Genomic DNA, 25,974 nt, shown 5'->3' on the forward strand with positions numbered 1-25,974 from the left:
ATATTTAGAATGCGCGGCAAAACTGAAAAAGCCGAGGATTATTGTAAAAGTGTCACCGGATTTCATAAATTGTAGAGAAACTCGCCATCTTGTGGTCAAACTGAGTCTTTTACGAACAAATGTAAAATTGCACATGCGCAGAGAAATTCGCTGAGCCATCCACCCGGCCACTATCAATCGATCAGAGAGCGGAAGATGGCGGCGCATCGAGTCTGAGCACTGAGATCGATCACCGAATTACTCGATTGAACGAGATTGGCGGAGTGGGCGAAATCTACAAAGACATCCATTATTACAGGTATTTTACTTACACGACGCGATTGATATTTAAACAGATATCTAAACTGCTCGCGATGTAATATTATGCATTCATTTATGAGAGACACGAAGCGCATAAGACGGACCTTCTAGGGCCTCCTCCTAAGTTAAACGCCATCTTGTTTTGTTTCTACATGTATGTTCAGGCACGGTGAATTAATCCCGGATAGGAGAGCATAGAGAGGAGAGGACTCATAATCAATCCGCCGCATCGTCAACCAAATACAAACTATAGAAACAGAGTAGATAGTCGAGCTGCGTACTCCTTAGTACTGTGCACATGAGAGTTAAAGTAACACCAAAAGAAAATATCGAGCAAACCAAACGGCTTCATAACAATCAACTAAAGCAAATCTGCTGCATATCCTAAGGAGATACTGATAGGTAGCAATGTTACATAAGCACAGAAGTAACTTCGGCAATACATTTCGACCACCCTTGCCAAGTTTCACCGTCCAGTGTTGATATTTTTGTTTCTGCCGGGGTGGAGAAATAACTCATTATTCAATGGACCTCTGCTAGAAACTAAAATGTTTCAGCTAATGAATTAGGCCTAACTGACGTATTTGCGGCCACCCTGTAATGATGATATTTCATAGTTTTAAAACACAGCTGTGAAATGTGCCCGAATGAACCAATATGTTAGGACACATGTTGACAAATATTCTTCAACTCACAGATTTTATTTTTAACTAACATTATCAGAGCACCAGTAGTTTAATAGAATGAATAAAAAGCATGTATTAAGGTAGTCCAAATCCACATTTACATGATTACACCTCTGACTGTTTTCACTGCCGGCTTTATTTCAGGACGTTGTTACCTCAAGTAACATCTGTCCAGTGTCTTCAAAATGGACTTTCCCTGGCATAGTGGGAAAGTTTTGGAACAGCTGAACAACCAACGCCAGCTGGGCCTGTTGTGTGACTGTACATTCGTGGTGGATGGGGTGGACTTCAAAGCCCACAAGTCCGTGTTGGCAGCATGCAGTGCATATTTCCGCACTCTTTTTCTGGACCAAAAGGATGTTGTGCACCTGGATATTAGCAATGCAGCAGGTATAGGAAAAATTCTCTTGTCTATGTAGGTCATATGTGAATGCTCTTTGATATTAAAAGAATATTTTTTGATCTTATGTCAGTCCTTTGTGATGAGAATCAGTAACATCAATCCTTCTTGCAGGTCTGGGGCAAATCCTTGAATTTATGTACACGGCCAAGCTGAATTTAACTTCACAAAATGTGGAGGATGTGCTGGCGGTAGCGAATTTCCTTCAGATGCAGGAAATTGTCAATGCTTGTTCTGCCTATCAATCCCTTGCCGTTTCTTCATCGTCCACCACCGGACAAGGTTTTAACACCCATCAGTACTATATTTAATTGTATATCTAGTCAAACTATCTGTTATAGACTATGCTAGCATACATGACAGAATTTAGTGGTTTGTCATAGTTTAGGCAAAGCTCGCCTCTGTAATATTTGTCATTGTTGCTCTCATCAAATGTTCTCCATACTCTGCAGACAAGCACGAGGGACAGGAGAGATCTGAGGCGCACATAGATGGAGCTTCACAAGACGAACAGGACAATCTTGCATCTGCACAGACTCAGGAGCCTGAAAAAGATGGAGCTGCCTCTGCAACAGTGGCAACAGAGGACCTGCAAACTGCCTCTAATGCTACAGAGAAACAAAGCACAGAAACCACGGGGGTAGTTACCAGGGTTGGTAGACCTTCCAAGCTCTCCCCATATGCCAAGCAAAGAAAAGCTGATGTGACAGCTATGAAGACAGACGAATCTGAGGAGGGAAGCTTAGTGAAAGATGTTCCAGAGTACCAAGATGACCCCTCTGATGCAGACTACACCCCGAGTCAGTGTCCATTCCCTGCTATTTCTGGTTTACTTTGTAAAAACACCACTCTCAGTGCCCTTACTGTATTGTGTATCTCTTATAGAAATGCCACAGAAGCCAGTGGCTGGTAGATCCTACATAAGCACCCGCAGGAGCAAGTCAAAATATGCAATTCGGCATCCACTCACACAGGGTAACTACTCTTATCTTCATTTTCATTCTCAGTGCTAATATATTTTCCACATTGTTTGACTGCCACCCAATGTGTTTGCTCAATATTGATACAAAACTGGTTTTGCATCGCTTACTATAGAGAGTGATTCTGGTGAAGGAGGAGAACCAAAGGCAGATGGTGAGGAGCCTAGGACAGTGGAGCATGAAGATGGAGGTGGTGGAGAAGAAGAGGAGATGGATGATGAGAGGCAGATAGAAGGAGAGGATGGACAGGAGGGGATAACAGACAGTGGAAGTGAGGGGAAGAGCCTTCGATCTGGGGCTATCGCTGACCGTAGTGAATCCCGAGCATACAGCTCTTTCACTCACAAGTGTGAGGTGAGAATGGAGCTGCTTCGTACCAGTGGCTCATTATTCTGGTCCTGAGGACAACCCATACATGTCTCAGTTCTGCATGAACATGCCGACATCATCTAAATAAGCTATACCCTGATTAGTAGTTGAGTTGAATCAGGTGATTGAATTTTAGGATCCTAAGAAAACATACCAGTCTTGTATTTCACCAGAACTGGCCTTCAGATTTAATGACTTAACCACCGAGTGTGGTTGTGTGTTGTTTTTAAAAATATTCAGGTTTGTAAATAATGTTTAGCCTTTTTTAGAATTTTTTTTTGGACATCCCAGTCCTCTTGTCTTTGTTCATGATCTTTTCTTTTTTTTTTCCCCCAGGACTGTGGGAAGAAATTCACTCACACTGGGAACTTCAAACGTCATATGCGCATACATACTGGTGAGAAGCCGTTTAGCTGCAGAGACTGTAAAAAAGCCTTCTCTGATCCGGCAGCCTGCAAAGCCCATGAGAAGACACACAGGTTGGTCCACCTGCATCTCATTTCCCTACATCTCCACCAACAGCTCCAGAACAAGATCCCTATGTAAATATTGGAGTGCCTTTAACTTAGAGGGTTAGGCAAAACTTACAGTGACGCACTTGTACTGATGCAAAATGAAACTTGACAATACAACACTCTCGGTTAAGACCATAACACGACAAGACTTTGTTTCCTTGACTCTTTGCATGTTGTGCTGTCTCCATAGTCCGTTGAAACCTTATTGCTGCTCTGCCTGCGGAAAGAGCTATCGGCAGATCAGCCTCCTGAACCTGCATCGGAAACGGCACACGGGCGAGGCACGGTACAGCTGTGAGGACTGCGGTAAGGTCTTCACCACCTCGGGCAACCTGAAGCGCCACCAGTTGGTGCACAGTGGAGAAAAGCCCTACCACTGTGACTACTGTGAACGGGCTTTCTCTGACCCCACGGCCAGGATGCGTCACCTGGAAACTCACGACACAGACAAGGGCCATAAATGTCCACACTGTGACAAGAAATTCAACCAGGTTAGACCAGAGACCATAAAATCAGATATCGCTAATACATGTTGATTAAGTAAATGAACATATTAAGTAATGGTCCTGTGTCTCTTTCAGTTAGGGAACCTGAAAGCTCACCTGAAGATCCACATTGCAGATGGGCCCTTGAAATGTAAAGAGTGTGGGAAACAGTTCACCACATCAGGTGAGAGCGGCAGGAGGAGAGGGAGAGGGCTTGAGGGCGTGTATGTTTGCTTGAGAAATGCTAAGACAGTGTTTTCTACGTGCAGGAAACCTGAAGAGACATTTGCGGGTTCACAGTGGTGAGAAACCCTTCATCTGCATGCACTGCCAAAGAGCCTTTGCCGACCCAGGGGCGCTGCAGAGACACGTGCGCATTCACACAGGTACTGGCTTTCCCCTTTAAATAAAGAAAACGTCCTCCTCCTGTTTTTAGGTCAGAAAAATCCCGTTCCATGCAGTGCCAAAAGAATATTATCTGAGCACAGCGTTCCATTGTTATGGTTTTGTTGATTTTAGGGGAGAAGCCATGCCTTTGCCTGATGTGTGGAAAAGGCTTCACACAAGCCAGTTCACTTATCGCTCACGTTCGTCAACACACTGGAGAAAAACCATATGTGTGCGATCGCTGTGGCAAAAGGTGTGTAGAATGTGGATCTCCTCAGTGTAAAATAAACCCATGAAGTTTTACTCACAATAATGAGAATGTTGTTAATCTGTTGTTGCAGGTTTGTGCAGTCCAGCCAGTTGGCCAATCACATTCGTCACCATGACAATATCCGACCACACAAGTGCCACATATGCAACAAAGCATTTGTCAATGTCGGGGATCTTTCCAAGCATATCATCATTCACACAGGTAAGATGACCAGACTCAAAGATAACGTGATCTGTACAAAGCCAAGTCGTGGTGTCCTATGCCGGAAATGTCCTCTGCCCAGGACATATAAATGTGTACAGATTCAACCATAATGTAAACCTCAGTGCTGTTTTCTCATTTCTTTTATCTTGTTGATAAACAGGAGAGAAACCTTTCCTATGTGATAAGTGTGGACGTGGGTTCAACCGTGTAGACAATCTGCGCTCCCATGTGAAGACTGTCCATCAGGGGAAAGCAGGGATGAAGAAACTGGTGGTGGCTGCAGAGGACGAAGGTGGAGAGGACAAGTTGCTTCCTGCGTCCACCTCGGCGTCAGAGCTGGACGAAAGTGAAATCAACATAGTCACTGTCACCACTGATGACATTGTGACTTTGGCCACAGAGGCTCTGGCTGCCAGTGCGGTGGCACAGTTGACAGGTAAGAGTGCCAGGCTCAGTATCATAAAGAGGTAAGAGCGTGGGAATTAAGATGAATGAATTCATTCAAGCTGAGTGGGTTTTGTTTAACTGGGTTATTCATTATATAGCACTAAGGTAATTGTGCTAAGGTTGGATATGTACACTAATTAAATGCTATCTGTCTGGTTCTCTTCAGTGGTGCCAATGGCAGCGTCTGTGTCAGCAGATGAAACAGAGGCTCTGAAAGCTGAGATTACAAAAGCTGTGGAGAAAGTACAGGAAGCAGGTGAGGAAAATTTGAAATACACTTGCAATCCCTTCTTTCAAAAATGATCTATCTATCTATCTCTGTAGTTATAATTATAGTTATTATTGTATATCTAGTTATCACTATTAACATTATTATTGTTATTGTGCTTCAGTGTCCATGAATCTTGTTGAAGTAAATTTTCATTGCAAGTTTGGTTGATAAAAAAAAGAAAACAATAATAATAAATTCCCATGAAGCATTAATGACATTGCCTCCGTTGTCTCCTCTGCCCCCTCAGATCCTAACACGCAGATTCTGTATGCATGCGACTCATGTGGAGAGAAGTTTCTGGACGCTAGCTCCTTGGCCCAGCACGTACGAATCCACACGGCCCAGGCCCTTGTCATGTTTCAGGCAGATTCTGACTTTTACCAGCAGTACACTGGAGACGCTACCTGGCAAACCACCGAGCAAGTCATCCAGGGAGGGGAGCTCCTGTTTCGGACAAGGGAGGGTGAAGGGGAGGGGGAGACGAAGGAGGGTGAGGGGGAGATGGCTCAAACAGAGTCCCACACAGAGGAAAAAGAGCAAGTTGACACTCAGACAGAAGGAGCAGGAGAATCTGTTGAGATGGAGTGTGGGAGTGAGAGACAGTGAAAACCTGGAGTATCAGGTTGGAATCAAGTGGAGGGGAGATGAGAAAGACAGAGCACAGAACAAAGTGACACCAATCTACAACCCACCAAATTATTGCGGAAGTCCTGTGGAATGTTTGGTGCAATTGCATGTACTATAAGTAAGATTTGTGGGATTATGATAAAATTTTTTAGAAAACCTTCATGAACTTTACAGGAAAACGTTTGCACAATGTGTTACACTTGTACAAAATGAAAGAAACTTTACAATAGCACATGCATTTGTTGTCCTTTACAGGGTGTTTAGTTAAATTGGTAATGTTTCTGAAAACATAATCATTGGCTAATCCAGAAATAACACAATGTCAGAAAGCTACACTTAAGTATTTGCCTTTTTTGCAAAGCTGTGTAATGAACTGTCTAATATATCAAATTTGGTCAAAATAGTTGTGTTTATTTTCACCTCTACTGCCAGTTAACAATAGTTTTCCTCTTAAATTCTGGATTGAGACTCTAACATATTAATAATATATTTACACTTAAGTCCATGTAGTTTTATGTTAATCTAAATTCTTTCTGGCAAAGCAAATACAATAAATGCATGTTTTTCCATGTTTCTTTCCTCTCCTGAATGATCAAAAGCATTGCAATATCTTAATGTAAAATGCACAACTGAAATAATCTCGTTTGTTTCATTGATATCTGTGGATTGGGCAAGGTTTGCTCTGGGGACACCTCGGGCGGAGAGCAACCAGGAAGTTCTTGGTACTTATTTACTTAGTTCTGTGCACACCTGTTCAATTCCATGTGAACACTGTTCACACCCACCTACATGCACAGTCGTATAAGTTTTTGATTTGATTTCTCAGCTGTATAAAAATATCGTATTCACTGTAAAAATAGAGACCAACATTTTTGTTAATGCAAAACCACAACCCGATGTAAAATGCAAAGCATCAATGCCTTCTCCGAGAGCAAGATTAAAAGACTATTAAGAATAAGCAGTCTTCTCAGCTTAAAGAAATAAAATGAATCCATTTAAGAGGTGCGTCAACTATTTTATTTCGGAAAATATGGATTTTAAAATTTTGCCCTGATTTAACCTAGTTGAACTTACTGAGGGAAGTGTGATATCTCTTCTGCAAGAAACAGCTTTGTTCCATGAGGCGGCGCGTGATTGGCTGAGCGTAGTTAGGTCAAAGGGCTTCCTCTTAACGCTGACGTTGTCCAAAGGGAGAAAATGGCGCTTGAAAGATTGACAACGAGGAATACCGGTTGCAGTGGAACATTAAATTGCAAAAAGCGAGGATCTAGCATGGCTCAGAAGAACTCAAAAGGTTTTAGTCAAAATGCTCTATTCTTTCTGACAGCAGCTTTCATGCTGCATGTAGCTATGGGAGACGGAAGGACACTCGTTCTGTTGGACAACCCGAATATCAAAGACACTCATTCAATTTTCTTCCGCAGCCTAGCAGGTGAGAAAGGAGAATCTGGAAATCTTCCTTGTTTCTGCTCGTTGTTATTTTGTTGTTTAAGCAAGTAAACGGATAGTAACACGAGAATATGCTCACTTTTAAATGCATTTGTTACATTTGGACGATGAATCCTGGTCGCAAAGTTAACCAGTTACTGGGATGTGTCAAACGAAGCAAAAGCTGTTAATGTCAAACTAAATTCTCTTTACCATCTATCTCATCTTTTTACCATCCATATTCTCCTCTTCAGATCGTGGTTTTGACCTTACATTTAAGACTGCTGATGACCCTGGTCTCTCGCTTATTAAATATGGCCAGTTTCTCTACGATCACCTCATCATTTTCTCCCCTTCCGTGGAAGGTAGGTGTTGAAACTCGAAGTCTCCGGGTTACACTGGTACACACACAGGGTCGTTGGGGTTGCATGAAGTACTGGCAGCGGCCTGCCAATTTCAGTGTAAAATGGCATCTGAGAACTGATTAAAATGTTTTTCAGATTTTGGAGGTAACATTAATGTGGAAACCATTACGGCTTTCATCGATGGTGGTGGAAACGTCCTGGTTGCAGCCAGTTCTGATATTGGTAAGATAAATACTGAATAATTATAAACTTGATCCACCATAATAAGTCCTTAATGGAGGAATTCTTTCCCTAACCTTTCAGAATTTTCCTGTGCCTTTTGCTACTCTTTGTGTTTCTTAAGGGGACCCACTGAGAGAGCTGGGCAGTGAGTGTGGTATTGAATTTGATGAGGAAAAGACTGCTGTTATTGACCACCATAACTATGATGTGTCAGACCCTGGTGAAGTAAGTTTGTGGGGGACACATATGAATTCTTTTATTTCTAGCTTGCTAGTTTGTTTACGCATTTACTTAGAACAAAAATTCACTTTTAATTACTTTGAATTTCTAGTTAAATTCTGTTACTTTTGTGTGATTAATAATCAGTTTAACCAGTATTTATCTAACTGGACAGTTTAAGCCTGTATTTATGTATTTTACTGCAGCTTTGTTTATTAAAATTACACGGATCAAGCAGGGGCTACAACCCCTCTTTTGGTCATGCTGTAATAAAACCGTTTACCTGTCTGATTTTGCTTTCTTCTGATTTTTACAGCACACACTGATTGTTGCTGATCCAGAAAATCTGCTTAAAGCTCCAACTATTGTTGGCAAGCCAACTGACAAACCCATCCTGTTCAAAGGAGTTGGGTGAGGAATTGTCTTTTTTCTTGTCACATAGCCAGTATCTCACTGACCAAAGTCTGGCGTTGGCGTTCCCCTTTTTTGGCATCATTTCTTGGGCTGCATTATTCAGGACAAGAATATATGCAGAATATAAGAATATATGCTAAATACCATATTGTCTCTGTTCCTTCAGCATGGTGGCCGACCCAGATAACCCCCTCGTACTGGATATTCTTACAGGCTCCTCCACATCCTACTCTTACTTTCCTGATCGTGCTATCACACAGGTAGTGCTCCTTATCTAGCTTTTCCCAGGGCAGTGGTTATACCTCATTGTAAGATGCATGAACATACCACTCAAAATGGCTTATCTTCACTATCTCAGTACCCTCACGCTGTGGGGAAGAACACACTCCTAATCGCTGGCCTCCAGGCAAGAAACAATGCACGTGTGGTCTTCAGTGGTTCCCTGCACTTCTTCAGTGATGCCTTCTTCAACTCTCCTGTGCAGAAGGCCTCGCCTGGATCACAGAGGTCAGTTATGTTATGCATTATAAGTCCTGACTGGTCTTTCATGGCAAACTTGAACATTGCCGCTGAGCTTATGTTTCTACAGAAGTATTTGCAAGGCTTTGCTGACAATTTTGATTGTCCCTGTCACCTTTAGATATGAACAGACTGGTAACCAGGAGCTGGCTGAGGCCCTGTCTCGCTGGGTGTTTAAAGAGGCAGGAGTCCTCAGGGTGGGGGCAGTGACTCATCACCCTGTTGGAGAGACAACCCCCCCTGCTGCTTATACTATCACTGACCTAGTGGTGAGAGATTTTAAAATTTGCTCCGGTATAGTAATTACACAGGAAGAACCTGACAGAGACTAGTTTTAATCAACATCAAGACAATTTTGGGCAGTGTATTTATCTGTGCCTGTTTTTATTTATCTGATTTTCTGTCTTTATTACTGTGTTACAGGAGTACAGCATTGTTATTGAGATGCTGTCTGAGGGTCGCTGGGTACCCTTTGATGGCGATGACATTCAGCTGGAGTTTGTCAGGATTGACCCCTTTGTTAGGACCTACCTCAAGAAAAATGGTAACTTCTTATCACAGTTTAGCCCATTCACTGAAAAGCCATGATTAGTGATTAATACCATTGGTGATACACTAATATCTCATTCAGACATTTATTTCAAGATGTGCTGCTCTCTACCTACAGGTGGAAAATATAGCGTTCAGTTCAAGTTGCCAGATGTGTATGGAGTCTTTCAATTCAAGGTGGATTACAACAGACTCGGCTATACACACCTGTACTCCTCCACTCAGGTCAGTATTTTTTATTCTATTAAAGAAGAGATGAGAGGCTTTGTCCTCTGTGATTTATCATTAACTGGCAATGTTCAGATTCAATATTATCAACGCTGGCCCCGGTATGGCATCTGACATTATTTGAAACAACTACCAAGCTTGTAATGGTCTTCATATGCTTCTGCTTTGAAATGTTCTGAGATCAGATGTTTGACATTTTAATGTATGCCATTTTTTTTTGTTTTGTTCTTCTCCACAGGTCTCTGTGCGCCCTTTACAACACACTCAGTATGAGCGGTTCATACCGTCAGCATATCCCTACTACGCCAGTGCTTTTTCCATGATGGCAGGACTTTTTATCTTCAGCATTGTCTTTTTACACATGAAAGAAAAAGAGAAGGCTGATTAGGAAAAATGAGAGGAAGCATGTTATTGATGGTGATGGTGAAATTGTAAATGACTCTGTGTGTGTGATGGTGGAAGGAGTAAGCTTGGGTTCATCCAGGGTTTTAAGTTTAAGTTTGACTAGAGAGTGGAGGAGGGACTACAGTCTGTACCACATTGGCTTGGATTTAATTGTAAGTGAATGCTTAACTGGATGATATCATTACAAATTGAATCAGCATTTTTCACTTTGGTTTTTTTCTTTTTCTTTTTTTTAAAGCAATTTTTATATAAAACATCACAACAAATCTGTACACTTATCAGAAACTGGTTTATTGTCTGGGTCCTTGAAATGTTTGCTAGGTGAAGTTTTTATGTTAAGACAAAGAAATTGCAATTTAAATGGATCCTGATATAGAGAATGCACTGATGTTTCTGCTCTTGTGGTAAAACAGCTTGAATTCTACTGCATTTGTAAGAAAAAAATGTTGATTCTCCTAAAACTCAGTAAAATGTCAACATTCCACCTTACTTTTGAAACTTGTGAATTTCTTACTGGCTGAAAGAAATGAAATGCAGACTTTCATTTGGTCCCTTAAACGCTCTGCGTACTAAATGGAAATGACAACAACTGGGCCATAGTGATGATGGGCCACAGCTTAAGCGTAATAAAATACACTTTTAAAAGGGGTTGTTGTTCAGAAGTTAAGTGGACTGGATGCATTCAACAGTGTTTTATATTATTTTAATCAACCTGTGAAGAGAAATGCATTGGACAATAACAAAACTGACCTGTGTGACAGTGATACTTAGGGGGTCACTTATGAACAGTTATGGTCTGATTAAATGAGAAATGACATTTCTTGACCCAGGCCAATCTCATTCATCAGGGTGACTCAAATATCATTACAACGGAGTTCCTGAGGCATTTTACCTACAGTTACACGCTGACTAAACTACTAATAAAATGGTAGAAATACGCTGAATATAAATACTCCGCACTGTAAAGTTTTTCTTTATACGATTCCGTCTTTTGAAATTTGCAAGCTTAATGTTCATACTGTTGCTTTCAAACACGGACTTTTATTCTGAAATTTCTAGCGATGGTTTTCAGTGGGAAAATTGCGTTCATGTTGCATACAACTCTCGTGACTGATATGAGTAACAACAGACTGTAGGTGTAGTTCAGTTGCTAGATATGATATTGTGTTTAAAAGATGTTTCATGTTTACGGCGAGGAGACCGTAAGCTCGTTAGTCTGACGAGCTAAAACATTCATGGTCACTAGAGCTGGCTACCGTATCATATACTTGCCGTTTTCTACGATAAGAGATGGTATGTGGCTGGCAAACGACTTTGCTACTGACTGAATAAGAGGTTTTTAATAGGGCATATTGTCGGGGGTTTGGGTTTAAACGAGGTCCTACAAATTAGACTAGTTAAGTAACCTCAGATTATATTATTGGTTATATGTTGAAAAGTATATATCTAAATTCCAAGTCAACGATATGGTGTTAAATGTCTTTCTCTTCATTAACGTATGACCTCATCTTAAAATGCTGTCGCTGAACTTGTTCTAAATTTAACAGCTAGCCACTGACCCTCTGGTCAGTGATGGTTACCTCTGACTGCTGTGGATGGGATGTCAGCATTCTAACAAGCTCAAATTCAAGACATTTCTGTTTAGTGACTGCTCAGTAAGCTAGTTCACTGACGAGTACTGCTTTGGGTTTTAGGTAAATTAAAAGCAGATGTGGATTTCTAATTCACTTGCTAGCTATGGATAATTCTGAGCGTTCATGCACTTAACTTGCTGGCAACCTGTCATCCCAGTGAGGCTACTGGAACAACCTGTCGGGTAAGCTAGTGGTAGCCGAAGTCTAGGGGCAAGCAAACACGTCGCTAGTTAGTTTAGCTCGCTAACTTTTTTGCTTATGTGAATGAAAGCAGATATTTGCTGAAGGATTACCCATGCAAAGAGCAAGATGTAATTCTGAAAGTTGGAAGCTTTGTCTTGATACAAGCAATTTGTAAATCTTGATCCCGTGCTAACCTTTAGCCTGCATGAAGCGATTTCTGGACAATACAAGCACAGCCACACATCACCCATTGGAAATCAGCTGACATCCGCTGGCGACCAAGGAGACCCAGTCATGGATCAACTCAAAGTCAAAGATAGAATATTGGAAAACATTTCTCTCTCCGTCAAGAAGGTAAGTTGGCCCATGACAAGCATTGAGTATAAACAGCTAATGGTCGCGTGCTGATCATCTAAATAAAACAAAACAAAAAATGTGCGATTTATTCCTGGGCCTCTTTCGCTGTATCGGGGTATCGCCCATGTCTCCGGCGTAAACACCTAGCATTAACTTGTTTTTCTCTGTTGTTGTTGTTGTTGTCGTGAATATAGCATGAAAGTACAATGTTAGCTTTTATATAACACCACGTCATACGAGTTTACGTTCACATGTCAGTTCTTCGATGTGTAAATAAGAAGAAACGGCAGACCGAAAACATCTTTGTCTTACTGCGGCAGAACTCGACAGCAACATCATGTAAACATCATATGGAATTAACATATGTTCGCCTCCTACTATAGCCTACTCGCGTTAAATGCTCTAGACATTCCATTGTGCGTAAGCGTATAAATTGCAATTATTCACTGCTCATGTGACACAGTCCAAGGTAAGAACAGTATTTAGGGATTGGTAGCTGTTCGCTAGAAGTGGGTTATTAGTTGAACATTTTGTTCTAAGGCATTCATTGTTTTTTTTGTGTTTTTCGGCTTTCTTTGTAACACCTTTTTGTGTGTATTCACAAACGCATCACATCACAACACCCTGTGCCTTATTCCTTCGTTGGGATGTTGTTGTGATTTATTACTTCACTTTTGGTGTCTGGCGCCTTTTGGCAGTTCCACATTCTGCCCATGGATTTCCCATTATAAGAAACACAGTCACATGACTATCAGGCGCTTAGCATTAATATCAAGGCTGGTCACTTGTCCACAAATCTGGTGCAGTTAAACCATGGGTAACCCTTATACCCCTGCTTTTAAACTCAGGGCCTAAAACAGAAGGAGGTGGATTTCACCATCGAAGATAATGTGTAAAAATGACATAGAATCTATGAATAGATGTAGACATTTAGACACGCCGCAGCCAAAATTATATGTAGGATTCAGTACAGCATAGTAGTAAATTGAGGCATTCCAATTTCAGCACAAAGAGGAGGATTGGCAGTAAAATGGAGTAAGCAAAAATGTCTCGGCACACAGCAAATACTGAACTGGCTCCTCTTCAAAATATTTAAAATTAAGGCAACTTTCATTTTTAGGTCCCAGTGTGACTCACAGGTTCAGTCTTGTTATGCTCAATCCTCAGTTGCAGAGTTACTTTGCAGCCTGTGAGGATGAGACGCCAGCCATCAGGAATCACGACCGTGTTCTTCAGCGACTCTGCGAGCACCTAGACCATGCTTTGCTTTATGGGTAAGACTCAGAGACTGATCAGTTCCTACAATATGTATTTGATCTATAATGACCTCAACAACTCGTAATTTTGTTTTTAAAAAACTTCATCAACATAGTACTATATTTAAGTTCTCTTTGGCTGACTCACTCTCTTTGTGCATTACAGGCTGCAGGATATCTCATCAGGTTACTGGGTCCTTGTTGTACACTTCACACGCAGAGAGGCCGTCCGGCAGATAGAGGAGCTCCAACACATAGCAACCAATCTTGGCCGAAGTGAGACAACTCATTAACAGTGCATGTTCTGGCAAAGCTGACTATATTATTGTTTGGTCTGATGTTGAAAAATTATTCTTTACACATCTTGTATCATGGCGTGATGGGTTTCTGCGAGGACATACCGTGGGATTGTGGGCTGGTTGTTGTTGTTACTGGTTACGCTTTGCTGTACTTATGGGATTGGTTTGGTTGTTATAACAGGTCGTGCTTGGCTGTACTTAGCATTAAGTGAAAGTTCATTAGAAAGCTACCTCCGCCTTTTCCAAGAGAATCAAGGACTTCTGCAGAAATATTATTTCAAGTAAGTATAATTTTTTTATAGTAATACTTTAAGTGGACAGTATTTGTAGACTTAAATGTTGGAATTAAATACACAACATATATTTTCTATCGATCAGGAATGCATTGGTATGCAGCCATGACCACCTCACCTTGTTCCTTACGCTTGTGTCTGGACTTGAGTTCATTCGCTTTGACCTCGAACTGGTACGTCTATTTACTGTGTTGTTGAAATTCATCTCAGAGGTACTTATCCAGTTAAATGATCCTCCACAATGTCCCTACCTTAACAGACACATTAGAAACATATCAACTTTGTAAATTATAGCATAGTACTTCAGTAACTAGCCTTAGAAAGTGCATTGTCTTGATTTTTTTTTTACTTCAGTTAATTGATTATTTGAGCCTTCATTTTAAAATTGACATTCTTTCTTTTTTTCTCATCATCTCTCCAAACTGGTGCTAGGATGTTCCATACTTGGATGTTGCACCGTATATGCCTGAATACTACAAACCTCAGAACCTTCTGGATTTTGAGGAAAGGTTGCCAAGCTCTGATAGCCTTTCACTGCATTCTTTCACTTCCCTCACCTCCACTAACCTGGAGTGGGATGACAGTGCCATTGCCCCCTCTAGTGAAGGTAGAGTCATCTATGTTGACACTCTTTTCTCTACACATTTGTCCTCCTCTCCTCGCTGTTTGGGTTTCGTCTCTGTATCTTCTCTTTAAGTTATACGTGTTTTTACACGCTTAGAATGTGGAGAGCAGGTGATTGGTGATAGCTGATTACTATAACATTGGTCACTGTGGGGTAAAAAGAAAGATTGGGTGACTGAATACTTGTCAAACTGGAGGATACGAATAGCACATTCACTGACATTACTCTCTATGTGAATGTAGGTCAGTCACATATGAGGGCTTTTCACTTAATGTTACTATTTCACAGAATCCATCTGTCATTATCCTCGTTTCAGTTTTCAACTCAGAGAGTCACATGTGCCAAATTGTATTTTGTATTTATCCATCCTGTCATCTTTTTATTTTTTCTTTTCATGTCATCTCTTTCTTTTCCATCCATCTGAACATTCTTTTCTGCCTAATGTTGAGTCTTATCCCTCCTTTTTAGATTATGATTTTGGTGACATCTTCCCTGTGTTGCAGTCAATGCCGAGTGCAGACTGGGAAGGTGGGACATGGTTATTTCCCCATTCCCAAATTAACCCACTCCTCCCCCCTCCCCCGTACAAACTCACTGCATCATGCACGGTCATTCCACAAGGGGTCTAACTCAGGGTGCATGGCAATATGATGTGATATGACATGCCTAGTTCATGTTGGTACGAGATAAAAGAATTGGACATAAAGCTGTAGATTTCACTGACAGGTCAGGCACTGCCTGACTCACAGATTCTTACTCAGGTCTCTGTGGATTGTTGTGGCTTTAACTATGGGGGAAATTTTGGGTCATGTGTGTTTTGTTCTAACTTAATATTGTGTATGTGTACAAATGGGTTGACAGGGAATGTGTTTTTTTTTTCCCCATCAGAGTAGGAGTAATATTAAAGTCCAGACTCACATTGTATATCCCCTGCTGCTTGACTGAAACTTCATACCTGTCAAAAAGTTAATGGAAGATGCTGGACATTGAAGTAAATATTTGAAGAATCTGAAACCGTAATGAACCAAACAATCTTTAATAATAAATTTGTACTAGTGCCCTTTGTTTGCTGTCAGGTTTTTATGAGTGTGAATTCAGGACAGTTTGTTTCAGTGCAAAGACCTTATGGTCTGCAGTATCAGCTGCAAATTAATTTACAGTTGTGTTGTTTATGTTTGCCCAGTAAATTCACAGACATCCATATTCATTTCAGTTGCGTCTCAGCATAAATGCAGAATGACTGTGAATTAGGGACTGATTTTTTTTTTTTACGCAAGTGTAGAATCTCTTCAGTCTGCCAGTGACAGTTTAGATCTGTCCAATCTGTTTTGTCCAAACTGAGCTAAGTGTTCATTCTCTGTCAGCTTTCTACAGAATGAGATTGAAGTTAACTGCAATGCTTGACGCAGCTAAAACTCACTTGGTCTGGCCCGTGCTTTGGCTTTCTCCAGTAGCTTTTAGGCTACTTATATAGCAAATACATATATAAAGTAAATGTTCTGCATGCTAATGGTCTGGGTTTAGCTGACTTGCTTCCTAGCTGTAAATGAAAAAATTTCAAACCAATTATTTCTAATGCTTTGTAATGATAAAGCAACTCTTAAATGTAGCCTAAACATTTTTTAATCCAATTAAAAAAATGTTTAAGCCCTCTCTGATTGAGATTGTCAGATCTACATAGGTGTGTTTGTCAGCCAATGTAAAACAAAGCAGAAGTTTTAACAAGCATTTATAAGATGCTGAGTAATAAGCTACAGTATTCAGGTTGAACCCAGGCCCGTGTCCTTTATGGTGTGAGGTGTCTGTGTTTGCCCTATGTGTCTGTCGTAGCCTGTCTCAGTGTCTGCCTATGTGTGTCTGTTATAACTGTGATGCACTGTTGATGATTCTGGGCTCTGCATTTCTTATGTCATTCACTATGCGCAAGCCTCTCTCTGTATAGTCATTTCCTTCTCTGTTTTACAGAAGGAGACCTGACTGATCCGGTCAGTGGGCCTCGCTCCGGTGCCTCAGACCCACAGACAGTGGTCAGTGACACAGTGGTGCTCCGGACAGGTGGGGTCTTGGTGAGAACGACGTCTCTGTCACGGAGTCCTACTTTTCGACACAACCCCTTCAACGAAGACTCTGACACTAACACTTCGGCTGATGTTACCCCAGTTCACACAGCGAACCGCCAGGATAGCACTCTGGGAGAGGATACAGAGAGTACCAGCACAGAGCTGGAGGTCATTAGGTCAGTTCAGTCAAAACATGCTGTTGTTTTCATCAGTTTAGAATGAAAAAGGCATTTTGTAACAAACAATCTTCTGATAGCAAAAAGAGATGTTATCAAAAGAATGTCGGCTAATGACTCATTGATGGCAAATATAAATCCCAAAAATGAGAAAAATGTTTTATTTCTTTTCTTCGAATGTACTGTTTGATGGATAAAACATATTAAATGAACTATCAATACGACTTGGGTGCTGTCTGTCCCACAGGATGGCCAGACGCAGGAGACCAGGAAAGAAACGCCGTGGGAAGGGATCAACAGACTCCGTTAGCAGTGGCCGCAACGGACCTTCACCAGAACAGACAGAGACTGAAGACGGCTCTCACGTTGTCTGTGAGAGGGAGACCTTGGAGGACGTTCACACCGGGGACAGTTGGAGTCCCCTGGATGGGCCTGAAGGCTCAATGTCTGATTCAGTCAGGATGAGGGGAGAGGGAGACAACGAGGATACTGAAGCACTGCTGCGACTCCCAGAAATGACTGACACTTCCATGGACAGTGTTGGGGAACCCCTACAAGACGTGATGGATAGACTAAACGGTGCTTTAGACGCAGAGGGCTGGGAGCAGCGTAAGGAGGATGAAGAGGAGGGACTTGTTGGTGAAATGAGAGATCGTGACGATGTTGTTGGGATTAAACGTGCTGCTCTGCTCTCTCAACAGCAGCCCTTTCGAGAGGATTCAGGGGGCGAGCCACCCGACCCAGATGACCGGTCGTGTCCTCTTGCCCCGAGCCCCAACTTCCTGCAGGCCCCCCCAGCTCCTGCAGACTTCTACTGCTTTACCCGTGACAGTCCAGAATCTTCTGCCCAGAGTAGTGGGCACGATGACCCTTCAGGGCATGGCCAGCCGCAGACTTTTTCTAGTAGCCATGAAGATGAGGGAGAAGGAGAGACAGCAACAGCAGAACAAGATGTCACCCACTCTTTAAAGAAGGAGAGTGAGAGAGGTGTGGTGCTAGAGAATGGCTCCTCTCCAAATAGAACAGAGGAGGAGGAGGAGGAGAGAGGAAGTCCTACTGAAATCCCACACCCGGCTGAGTTTAGGTGAGATTACACACTGAGGCTACCTTTGAATCAATAAGTGTTTGACTTTATTGATTAACCCATTAAAGTGAGTTGTGAGTACAGAGATAACTTGTGTTTTTTTTTTTTTTTTCTTCTTCTTTTAGGGTGGATAACAACCACTTGCTACTCCTCATGATTCATGTCTTCAGAGAGAATGAAGAGCAGCTCTATAAAGTGAGAGCTTGATTCTTCAGAGCCTTTGTTTTTTAAAATGAACAGCTTTGTGTCTGCTATTAAAAGAAAGTAGAAGGTGGTTTATCACTGTTTTCTCAGATGTTTGAATAGTTCAGAGCATTGTTAGACAAACTGTCAAAATACCCATTACCCTGTCTAAGGACTGGGTTTAATTTCTCTGACTGTGTGTAGATGGTGAGGATGAGTACAGGACACATGGAGGGGGATTTGCAGCCGCTCTATCTGCTTCTGACAGACTGTTACATCTACCTGCTCCGGAAAGGTGATCATAGAACCATAATTATAGTTCACAGTCATGCTTTTTAAGTTGCATATATTTGACTGACCTGTCTTAACAGTGCTTTTTTTTTTAAACAACATTTATTTGTGAAACCTAACCAGTTTGTCCTAAACTCCACAGGCGCAGCAGAAAAACCCTACACAGTGGAAGAGGCAGTGTCATACAACGAGCTGGACTACATCTCTGTGAGCTGATATTTCCACCCTTCCGAGAACGTCTTGTTTCTTGAGTTAATGTCTAAAAAGATCAAAATGGGCTGCCTTTACTTGTGCAGGCGTTGTTTACTATACTTGAAAATGAAAGTATGTACAGAGTGTTGATGTATGACTAAAAGACTAAAGAATCAAACGAGAAGTTGTGCTTGTGGTCTTAGGTGGGATTGGATCATCAGACAGTCACTCTGGTGTGCACCAACAGACGAAGACAGTTCCTGCTCGACGCTGCAGACTCCTCACTAACCATGTGAGTGTGATTATCTTGGTTCTGCTTCGCTCATTCACAGCCTGCCATTCAGTAGAGTGAGTACGGAGCTGTAGCAATATGAAGGTTGTCCTTTGAATTCCATGTGGACGTAAGAGGGGCACATACTGCAGCAAGGCAATTAAATTGAATTGTTTAATTAAAACGTTGAGCTGTGATATGGAGGAAGTCTCCTTTGGTTGAAAGTTTTATGAAAACTGACTCCTCTCCTCTCCTCTCCTGGCCTTGCCTCTCCCCACTTTGCCATGCTGCAGCTGGTTTCTAGGTGTTCTGAAGTCAGCCATGATAAAAGGTTGCAGGGAGCCTCCATACCCCTCTGTGTTGACTGATGCCACCATGGAGAAACTGGCCCTCACCAAGTTTGTGTGTCAGGAGTCCCGTTGCGAAGTAAGGGCATTCAGACCTTAAAACACGTTGTCATTTTCAAGACAGGACGTAAAGCAGGCTTTAGCTTTGAAGCAGCAGAACGCAGAAGTCATATGATAAGAGAGGGCCACTGTCTGATGATGCTGTGTGTCTGCAGGTGTCTGAGGTCAGTATTCGGCTGTACTCCCTGGTACACTGGGAGGATCCCATGGATGCCACTGTAACCCCACAAACACCAACAGGCTCTGGAGAATCCAGCAGCACTAAAGAGGGTCCTCTGCTGTACCGAGCAGGGACCACTTACCTGGGCAAGGAGCTGTGGAAGAGCTGTTACTTGGTGCTTAGGTATGAGCGTTGGAAGTAAATACATCAGTGTTACTGATTCTAAACTAATGACTGATGACTTTAGAGTAATTTGTTTGCATATGTTTGTGTTTAATGTTCCTTGAAACCTTGAAATGTTACCTCTGCATGCATGGTTCATACACTGATGCTGAATCCTGTGGGTCTCTGTAGTAATGGCATTCTGTACCAGTATGCTGAGAGAACCGATGGGATTCCTCTGCTCTCCATCACCATGGGGTAGGCCTTGATTTCTCTATGTCACTTAATGTATTTTGGAGGTTCATTAATCGTCTTTTAAACAGTGTTTCCCATTTAAGAGAAGATTCAGTAAGAACACTACCATGGCATGTGTTTGTTCATTTGTTTGTTTATTTATTTTTATACATGGCAGGGGTGAGCACTGCGGTGGCTGCAGACGCTCCAACAGCTCAGAACGACCGCACGCGTTCCAGGTTATTTTGACGGAGAGGCCTCCTCTGGAACTGAGCGCCGAGAATGAGCAGGACATGGCCGACTGGATGCAGCTGCTCTGTCAGTCTGTCTCTAAAGGGGTATGTCACCCCCCCCTCACCCCTTTCCCCATCCCATAAAAATGCCAGCCACCCACTGACTTCATGCGTGCACATGGTTTGAAGGGGCTGCCTCATAAAATAACAGAAAAGATGAAAGGGAACACTGTTTGTGACTCACTGGCATTTTGACACACATACAGTACAGAGCTTAGTACAACTTTGGGACATTGACTGATGAACAACAGAGAATGATTTTCTCGTTTCTTTAATTCAAATGGTGCTGTGCCAGAGCACTCACACTACGCTGTGACCATTGTTCCCTCACACCAGACATAACCACAGAGCAGATCCGCTGACTCCGTTCCAGCTGCTAGCGAAAGATTTGCATTTTCAACAATAGTCTTTCTATTGTCTGTGTGTACTGTTTGTCTGGATCAAATATGTTTACGTAACAGGGAAATCGTTATGGGTTCGTTTAAACAAAGCTTTTTTTTTTTTTCTCTTCACAGGTGATCCCACAGGGAGTAGCACCCACGCCCTGTATCCCGTGCTGCCTTGTTCTTACAGACAGGAAGTTGTTGACGTGCCATCAGGACTGTCAGACTAGTTTCTTTCGTTCGCTGGGTGGAGCTGATCTGTGTGATGTTACAGCTGTCTGTGTGGAGGGAGACAAAGAATACTGTGTTATTGTAAGTGCCCACCAAAACCACACTCGCACATCCCTCTCCTCTCATTTCATATGCATTCACTGCAAACCCTTTTTTTTTTCGCTTGTTTGACCACCGTTAATTTTTCTGTGTAATCAGCCGCTGTAATTTCTTTAGTATAATTTGTTTTTCTGTGTCTGAAGGAGTTTGCTGCAGATCGGGCTCAGTTTCTCCCTCCCTGGGTCCTGTACTTCAGTGGCTATGAGGAGAGAAATCGTCTCCTTGAAGAACTCGACACAGCATGGAAAGACATTTTTATGGTAAGTCGAAGAATAGGCAGAGGTGTCACAAACAAATACAATTCTCCAACTTTACGTTCTCATCAACAGTCACACCCTGGTAAGCACTGTAACGTTTTAACCAGCAATTTATTTCAAATACTCACAACCAGTAGGAGATGATGGAATTAAGGCAGATTAATGTTGCATCAGATTACGAGATGAGGGCTAGGTAATGCTCTTATCTCAAGAACAGCAGGATTGCTAATTTGTCAGCATCATTTGTCTTTTACATAGCATTATCATGTTAATGTCTGAGCTCCTTATGTTTCAACTATAGTGTCATTTTCCTTGTGTTTATATCATCTCTGCCCTGGCCCAGGTGTCTTTACCTCGGAAGGGCGTGTCAGACCCCTCTGTGCAGAAGAGATGTAGGGAGGCACTGGAGCTGATGAGGAGTGCATGGCAGAGGAGCGACAGTCTCCACAGAGGGAGATCACACAGGGAGCCGTGGTGCTGAGGGCCGACCGATCAGAGCTGAGAACTACACGACAGCAGGGCTGGGAGGACTCGCACAAGCATGCTTGCATTTTTGTTCTTTTGATGTTGGCACAAACAGGAAATGTTTTTGACCTCAGATGCTGATACTGTCGAGTTCTGCACTGTCTACATCAGAAAGGAAGTAAATCAGGTGACATTTCTAGGTTATGGAACTTTTAAAGATGGCGTACTTGACATTTTGAATTAATGATTAGATAGGTGGGAATTGACCCTTGCACAGATATCCGAGTGGTTATGTTAAAATTCTCTATGTAGCTAATAAGGAGGTCTGTGGATGAAAAAAAGACACTCCATGCTTTAATAACATTCTGCACAAAAGTTTGTTAACAGATCAATGAGGTTAACAGACCCAGAAATACTCGCGTGTATTATATGTTTGCATACAGTATCAGTTATATAAGGAATGAGAAGTACTGAATGTTATCATTTGAATCCGTCTTGTATAGATTGGTCTGTAAACAAATACCTCAGCATACCTCCCCCCCCCCACACACACACGCACACACACTCACACACTCACACTACATGACCAGGTACATGTTGCTTTGTTAGCACTGGTGGTAATATGTATGGACATAACGAGAGATTTCAAACTGTACTGCAGCTCTTGACTGCAACTGTTACTTGCGCTGAAATTGGCTTTCCACTGTATGTGTTGACCATTGTTTTCTAGCTGCTAGAGAAAGATCAGTGTTGGGATTATAGAAAGTCAAGCAATTGTGGAGAAGACATTCAGTAGAAAGAGAAGGAAGGGGAGAGGGAGCAATATATTGAGGTGAAAGGAGGTGTTTGTGCAATCTTGCCCTCTAGTGCAAGATTGCACAATGTTATTTGTCATTTCTGCTACTTCCTTTTCTTGTGAATGTAGACTGATCTGACTAACTGGTTAAATATGTGAGGCTGTTTTTTTTAATATTTTGCACTTGTGTTATCTGTTTGATTTTTTTTTTTCAATTGACTGGGAAGCAAGTAACATTTTTGTTTATGCCTTCTATTTGTTTTTGTATGTGTATTACCATCTTTCAGTTTTTGTAGTTTGAGTGTGTGTTTGCGTGTGTATGGTATGGTGTATGTTTTTTTCTTTAGATGCTTGAGCATTTTACTAACTTTACGTATTTGCGAGTTACTCTTCTTCAGAAAACAGGGACTGTCATTACAGTGCACAAAGAGCTTGAGAGTAAAGTGCTTTTAAATAAGACATGTCAGTGGAATTTGGTAGAAACTTTTAGTGGCTGTAGCAGTTGTTGATGGTACTATTTTGGTATTTGGAGTTTTCCTTCATAGCTCACAGGACCGATTCTGATGTGGTGATTCTGAAACCATGAGGCGAAATGTAAAGTTTTATAGAAGAGCCATATTAAAGAGCCATTATTTGAATAGAATGGAACACTTTCTGTGCCACCTGTTAAAGTGGAAAAGCTTGTAAAGGTAGCAGAACAGAGTGGCAACTTTTAGCCAGTCGTTGCTTAGCTGGCAAAACATAATGAACAAATTTTGTCTTTTTGAATTTCTGAATCTTTAATGGAATCTATAATAATTGGCACTATGTTAGAAATGGAAATGTGAGGACTTCCTTCACTTTGATGCCTTTGATAAATTTTGCTTATATGATAAGTTGCAAGGTAAGCTTAGCCCTGATGTGCTTTTACCATGAGATAGAAGAAATGATTTGGCATTGTTTCAAGCATATTTCAGCCATGAGGGCAAATTTTTCCTGTAATATCACTTTCATTTAGTGTAAACACATGATGAAAGATTATTGCTTAGGAGAATCGCTGTCATTCCTTGTGCTGCTTATGAGAATTTCTCTCAGTTGAATGGCTTTTGGCACCGAAGAACAATTAAAAAACAGGAAAAGATACAAGGGCATAAGCTTAATACAGTTTTTACAGTGATTAGTTCAGCGTAATGGCGTATAAATTAAACTATGTCAGTGGAAGTGACCTTAGGCACTGAAAGAATAATAACAACCACATGTTCTTTTCCTTTTTTTGAAAACCCCTGAGATTGATCAAAGGTAGTATTGTTGAGCTGGTTTTGAGTAGCTCTTTGTTCCTTATGTTGCCTCTCCCAGTGATTTGATTTTGTTGCCTTTATTTTTCTGTATTTTGCTGATTTATCCAGTGTGCTGGAATCATTCCTTGTTTCCGGTCAGCTAAATCAGTTGGATATGCACTTGAAAATCCGTGTGGCAGTGTTTCCTCTGGGAAAGAACAGCAAGACGTTTGAAGAAATTGACATGAATGGTGTTGTCCGAGTTTGCGACTATTATGAAGAATGAATGCAGTGTCTCTAAAACCTGCCCCTGGAGGACCACAACTCTGCCCTTTTTCTGGTCCCTCCCTGCTCTAATACGCATGATCTAAAAGCTTGATCATTACTGATGAGTTGATTCAGGTGTGTTAGAGAATGGAGAGATCTGAAAGGTAAAGAGTTATGGGCCCTCAGACAGAATTGGGAAACAGTGGGTTGTCGTTTTGAGGTGAAATCTCAGGAATGTTTTGAGGTTAGTCGCAATGATCTGTAGTTTGAATATTTTGGACATTGCTGGCCAATGGCAGGTTACAGCTGTTTACTGATGAATAACATTTGTATGGAAGCCTTTTTATTAATATTATTTCTTTTTTAACGTGCATTATTTAGCTTCCTTTTTATTCCTTTAAGGGGTATACATGTCTGATGAGTATGCAAGCAGTTGGTCATATGCTAACACTTGATGTCAGATAAACTAAAGCTGCATGTGGTGAATGTTTATATATATATATATATAAATATACATATGTATACATATGTTCATATGATGTATGACTGATGTACAGAAAACAAATCCTTTTTTGTAAATATTACAACATGTGAATAAAGAAATCTAAACCTGTATTTTATAGTTTTTTATTGGTTTGTTTCTATTAATCCAGCACCATGAGGATGGAAATGATAAAGTTACTACCCTTATATAGATTAACATTGTTTTAGAAATGACCAAATGTAAATGCCCCCTAAGTGAGTGTGACAACTTAAAACCATAATACAATGTAAAATTTCTTAATATCCATTGTGTTATGGTGTTAAAATCCATATTTTATACATATTGTAAATATCAAACATTAAAATGGTAGTTCTTTTCTAATTATTAATGTCATTTACACCAGTTGATCTTCCTCCTCTGTCCAAGCTAAGGATAGATTCCTCACTGTTTATGTAATAAATTTAGATCTCTGCCATTCATTCATTTTCTAAGCCGCTTATCCTAATTAGGGTGGCAGGGGGTGCTGGAGCCTATCCCAGCACTCACTGGGCGAAAGGCGGGGGAAACACCCGGGACAGGTTCACTGTGCTGCCTATTCATTGCTGCTTTTGTACATGTTAGGATTTATTAACAAAGTTGAACTGTTTTTCTTCTGTTACTCAGTCCTTCACTATTTGATAAGAAACGGTAAACATTGTTCACTAAAACAGTAAGATCATTAAATGAAATGTGTCTTATTTAAAAATCACTTGTTCCAGTATTGACAAAAGGCAGCTATTCTACATCATGCAAAGCTTTATAGATGACCCCTCGGTAATTCGAAAAGCAGGATAGATGGGCTCTGAGAAGCTTTCCATGTCGAATGTGTAGAGCCAGCTAATCTCTCCTGAAACACTGTAGAATGACAAAGTACCAGCACAACTGTCCAAACACACACCTATTCTTGGAGACCAGACCTGAACAGCAATTTTAGTTTCCACATTGTTGTGCCATGCCCACATGCTTGGAATCACAGCAGTGCAGACTCCATGATTTGGGATTAAACCCTAGTCCACTTTCGAATCCGTTACCTTTCCTGCAGATGCTCTCTAGTGCCATCCCAATATACACACTCCTTCCAGTCCACTCAACCTCCCAGTAACAACGGCTTCCTCTGAGCCCCTCACGGCACAGCACCTGCTCCCACTTGTCAAATCTTTGTCGAACATTTTTATATTTCTTTGCCATTTTGGGTTGACATTTTACTTTTCGGTTTTCATCAGAGAAGTGCAGATTAGAATGTGCT

General features: G+C 41.4%; 3 protein-coding genes across 3 annotated transcripts; all 3 read left to right on the forward strand.

Annotated features, from left to right (window-relative positions):
- The first annotated feature begins 223 nt into the window (after nucleotides 1-223).
- zbtb17 (zinc finger and BTB domain containing 17) lies at nucleotides 224-5,921 on the forward strand. Its single transcript, XM_030767727.1, has 15 exons — nucleotides 224-298; nucleotides 1,131-1,376; nucleotides 1,501-1,668; nucleotides 1,839-2,186; nucleotides 2,272-2,361; nucleotides 2,482-2,720; nucleotides 3,072-3,214; nucleotides 3,441-3,741; nucleotides 3,832-3,919; nucleotides 4,005-4,121; nucleotides 4,255-4,375; nucleotides 4,464-4,594; nucleotides 4,758-5,033; nucleotides 5,211-5,300; nucleotides 5,563-5,921. Exons 2-15 carry the CDS (start codon nucleotides 1,172-1,174, stop codon nucleotides 5,919-5,921), a joined length of 2,676 nt encoding a protein of 891 aa, XP_030623587.1. The 5' UTR covers nucleotides 224-298; nucleotides 1,131-1,171.
- Nucleotides 5,922-7,135: 1,214 nt separating this feature from the next.
- ddost (dolichyl-diphosphooligosaccharide--protein glycosyltransferase subunit (non-catalytic)) lies at nucleotides 7,136-10,781 on the forward strand. Its single transcript, XM_030768348.1, has 11 exons — nucleotides 7,136-7,374; nucleotides 7,625-7,735; nucleotides 7,871-7,957; nucleotides 8,079-8,182; nucleotides 8,493-8,587; nucleotides 8,757-8,850; nucleotides 8,949-9,097; nucleotides 9,231-9,378; nucleotides 9,533-9,653; nucleotides 9,777-9,883; nucleotides 10,125-10,781. The coding sequence occupies exons 1-11, from the start codon at nucleotides 7,140-7,142 to the stop codon at nucleotides 10,272-10,274; spliced, it is 1,401 nt and encodes a 466-aa protein (XP_030624208.1). The 5' UTR covers nucleotides 7,136-7,139; the 3' UTR covers nucleotides 10,275-10,781.
- A 1,505-nt stretch (nucleotides 10,782-12,286) lies between these two features.
- Nucleotides 12,287-22,353, forward strand: plekhm2 (pleckstrin homology domain containing, family M (with RUN domain) member 2). Its single transcript, XM_030768736.1, has 20 exons — nucleotides 12,287-12,462; nucleotides 13,633-13,739; nucleotides 13,888-13,997; nucleotides 14,202-14,301; nucleotides 14,399-14,486; nucleotides 14,746-14,920; nucleotides 15,407-15,466; nucleotides 16,904-17,174; nucleotides 17,422-18,258; nucleotides 18,384-18,453; nucleotides 18,646-18,736; nucleotides 18,875-18,939; nucleotides 19,128-19,216; nucleotides 19,489-19,621; nucleotides 19,758-19,945; nucleotides 20,117-20,182; nucleotides 20,337-20,496; nucleotides 20,967-21,146; nucleotides 21,308-21,424; nucleotides 21,765-22,353. Exons 1-20 carry the CDS (start codon nucleotides 12,403-12,405, stop codon nucleotides 21,900-21,902), a joined length of 3,105 nt encoding a protein of 1,034 aa, XP_030624596.1. The 5' UTR covers nucleotides 12,287-12,402; the 3' UTR covers nucleotides 21,903-22,353.
- The last annotated feature ends 3,621 nt before the right edge of the window (nucleotides 22,354-25,974 follow it).

The sequence above is a fragment of the Chanos chanos genome, chromosome 3 (genome assembly GCF_902362185.1).
Source record: "Chanos chanos chromosome 3, fChaCha1.1, whole genome shotgun sequence".
NCBI lineage: Eukaryota > Metazoa > Chordata > Actinopteri > Gonorynchiformes > Chanidae > Chanos > Chanos chanos.

What these genes read in the sequence shown, in the direction of transcription:
- zbtb17 (XM_030767727.1), top strand. Translation starts at nt 1,172, where the DNA reads ATGGACTTTCCCTGGCATAGTGGGAAAGTTTTGGAACAGCTGAACAAC. An exon ending in GTGACAAGAAATTCAACCAG is followed by an intron (nt 3,742 to 3,831) that starts GTTAGACCAGAG and finishes TGTCTCTTTCAG; the next exon opens with TTAGGGAACCTGAAAGCTCA. An exon ending in GGAGAAAGTACAGGAAGCAG is followed by an intron (nt 5,301 to 5,562) that starts GTGAGGAAAATT and finishes CTGCCCCCTCAG; the next exon opens with ATCCTAACACGCAGATTCTG.
- ddost (XM_030768348.1), top strand. Translation starts at nt 7,140, where the DNA reads ATGGCGCTTGAAAGATTGACAACGAGGAATACCGGTTGCAGTGGAACA. An exon ending in TTTCTTCCGCAGCCTAGCAG is followed by an intron (nt 7,375 to 7,624) that starts GTGAGAAAGGAG and finishes TCTCCTCTTCAG; the next exon opens with ATCGTGGTTTTGACCTTACA. An exon ending in ACCTGTACTCCTCCACTCAG is followed by an intron (nt 9,884 to 10,124) that starts GTCAGTATTTTT and finishes TCTTCTCCACAG; the next exon opens with GTCTCTGTGCGCCCTTTACA.
- plekhm2 (XM_030768736.1), top strand. Translation starts at nt 12,403, where the DNA reads ATGGATCAACTCAAAGTCAAAGATAGAATATTGGAAAACATTTCTCTC. An exon ending in AGCAACCAATCTTGGCCGAA is followed by an intron (nt 13,998 to 14,201) that starts GTGAGACAACTC and finishes TTGTTATAACAG; the next exon opens with GTCGTGCTTGGCTGTACTTA. An exon ending in CATCTACCTGCTCCGGAAAG is followed by an intron (nt 18,737 to 18,874) that starts GTGATCATAGAA and finishes TAAACTCCACAG; the next exon opens with GCGCAGCAGAAAAACCCTAC.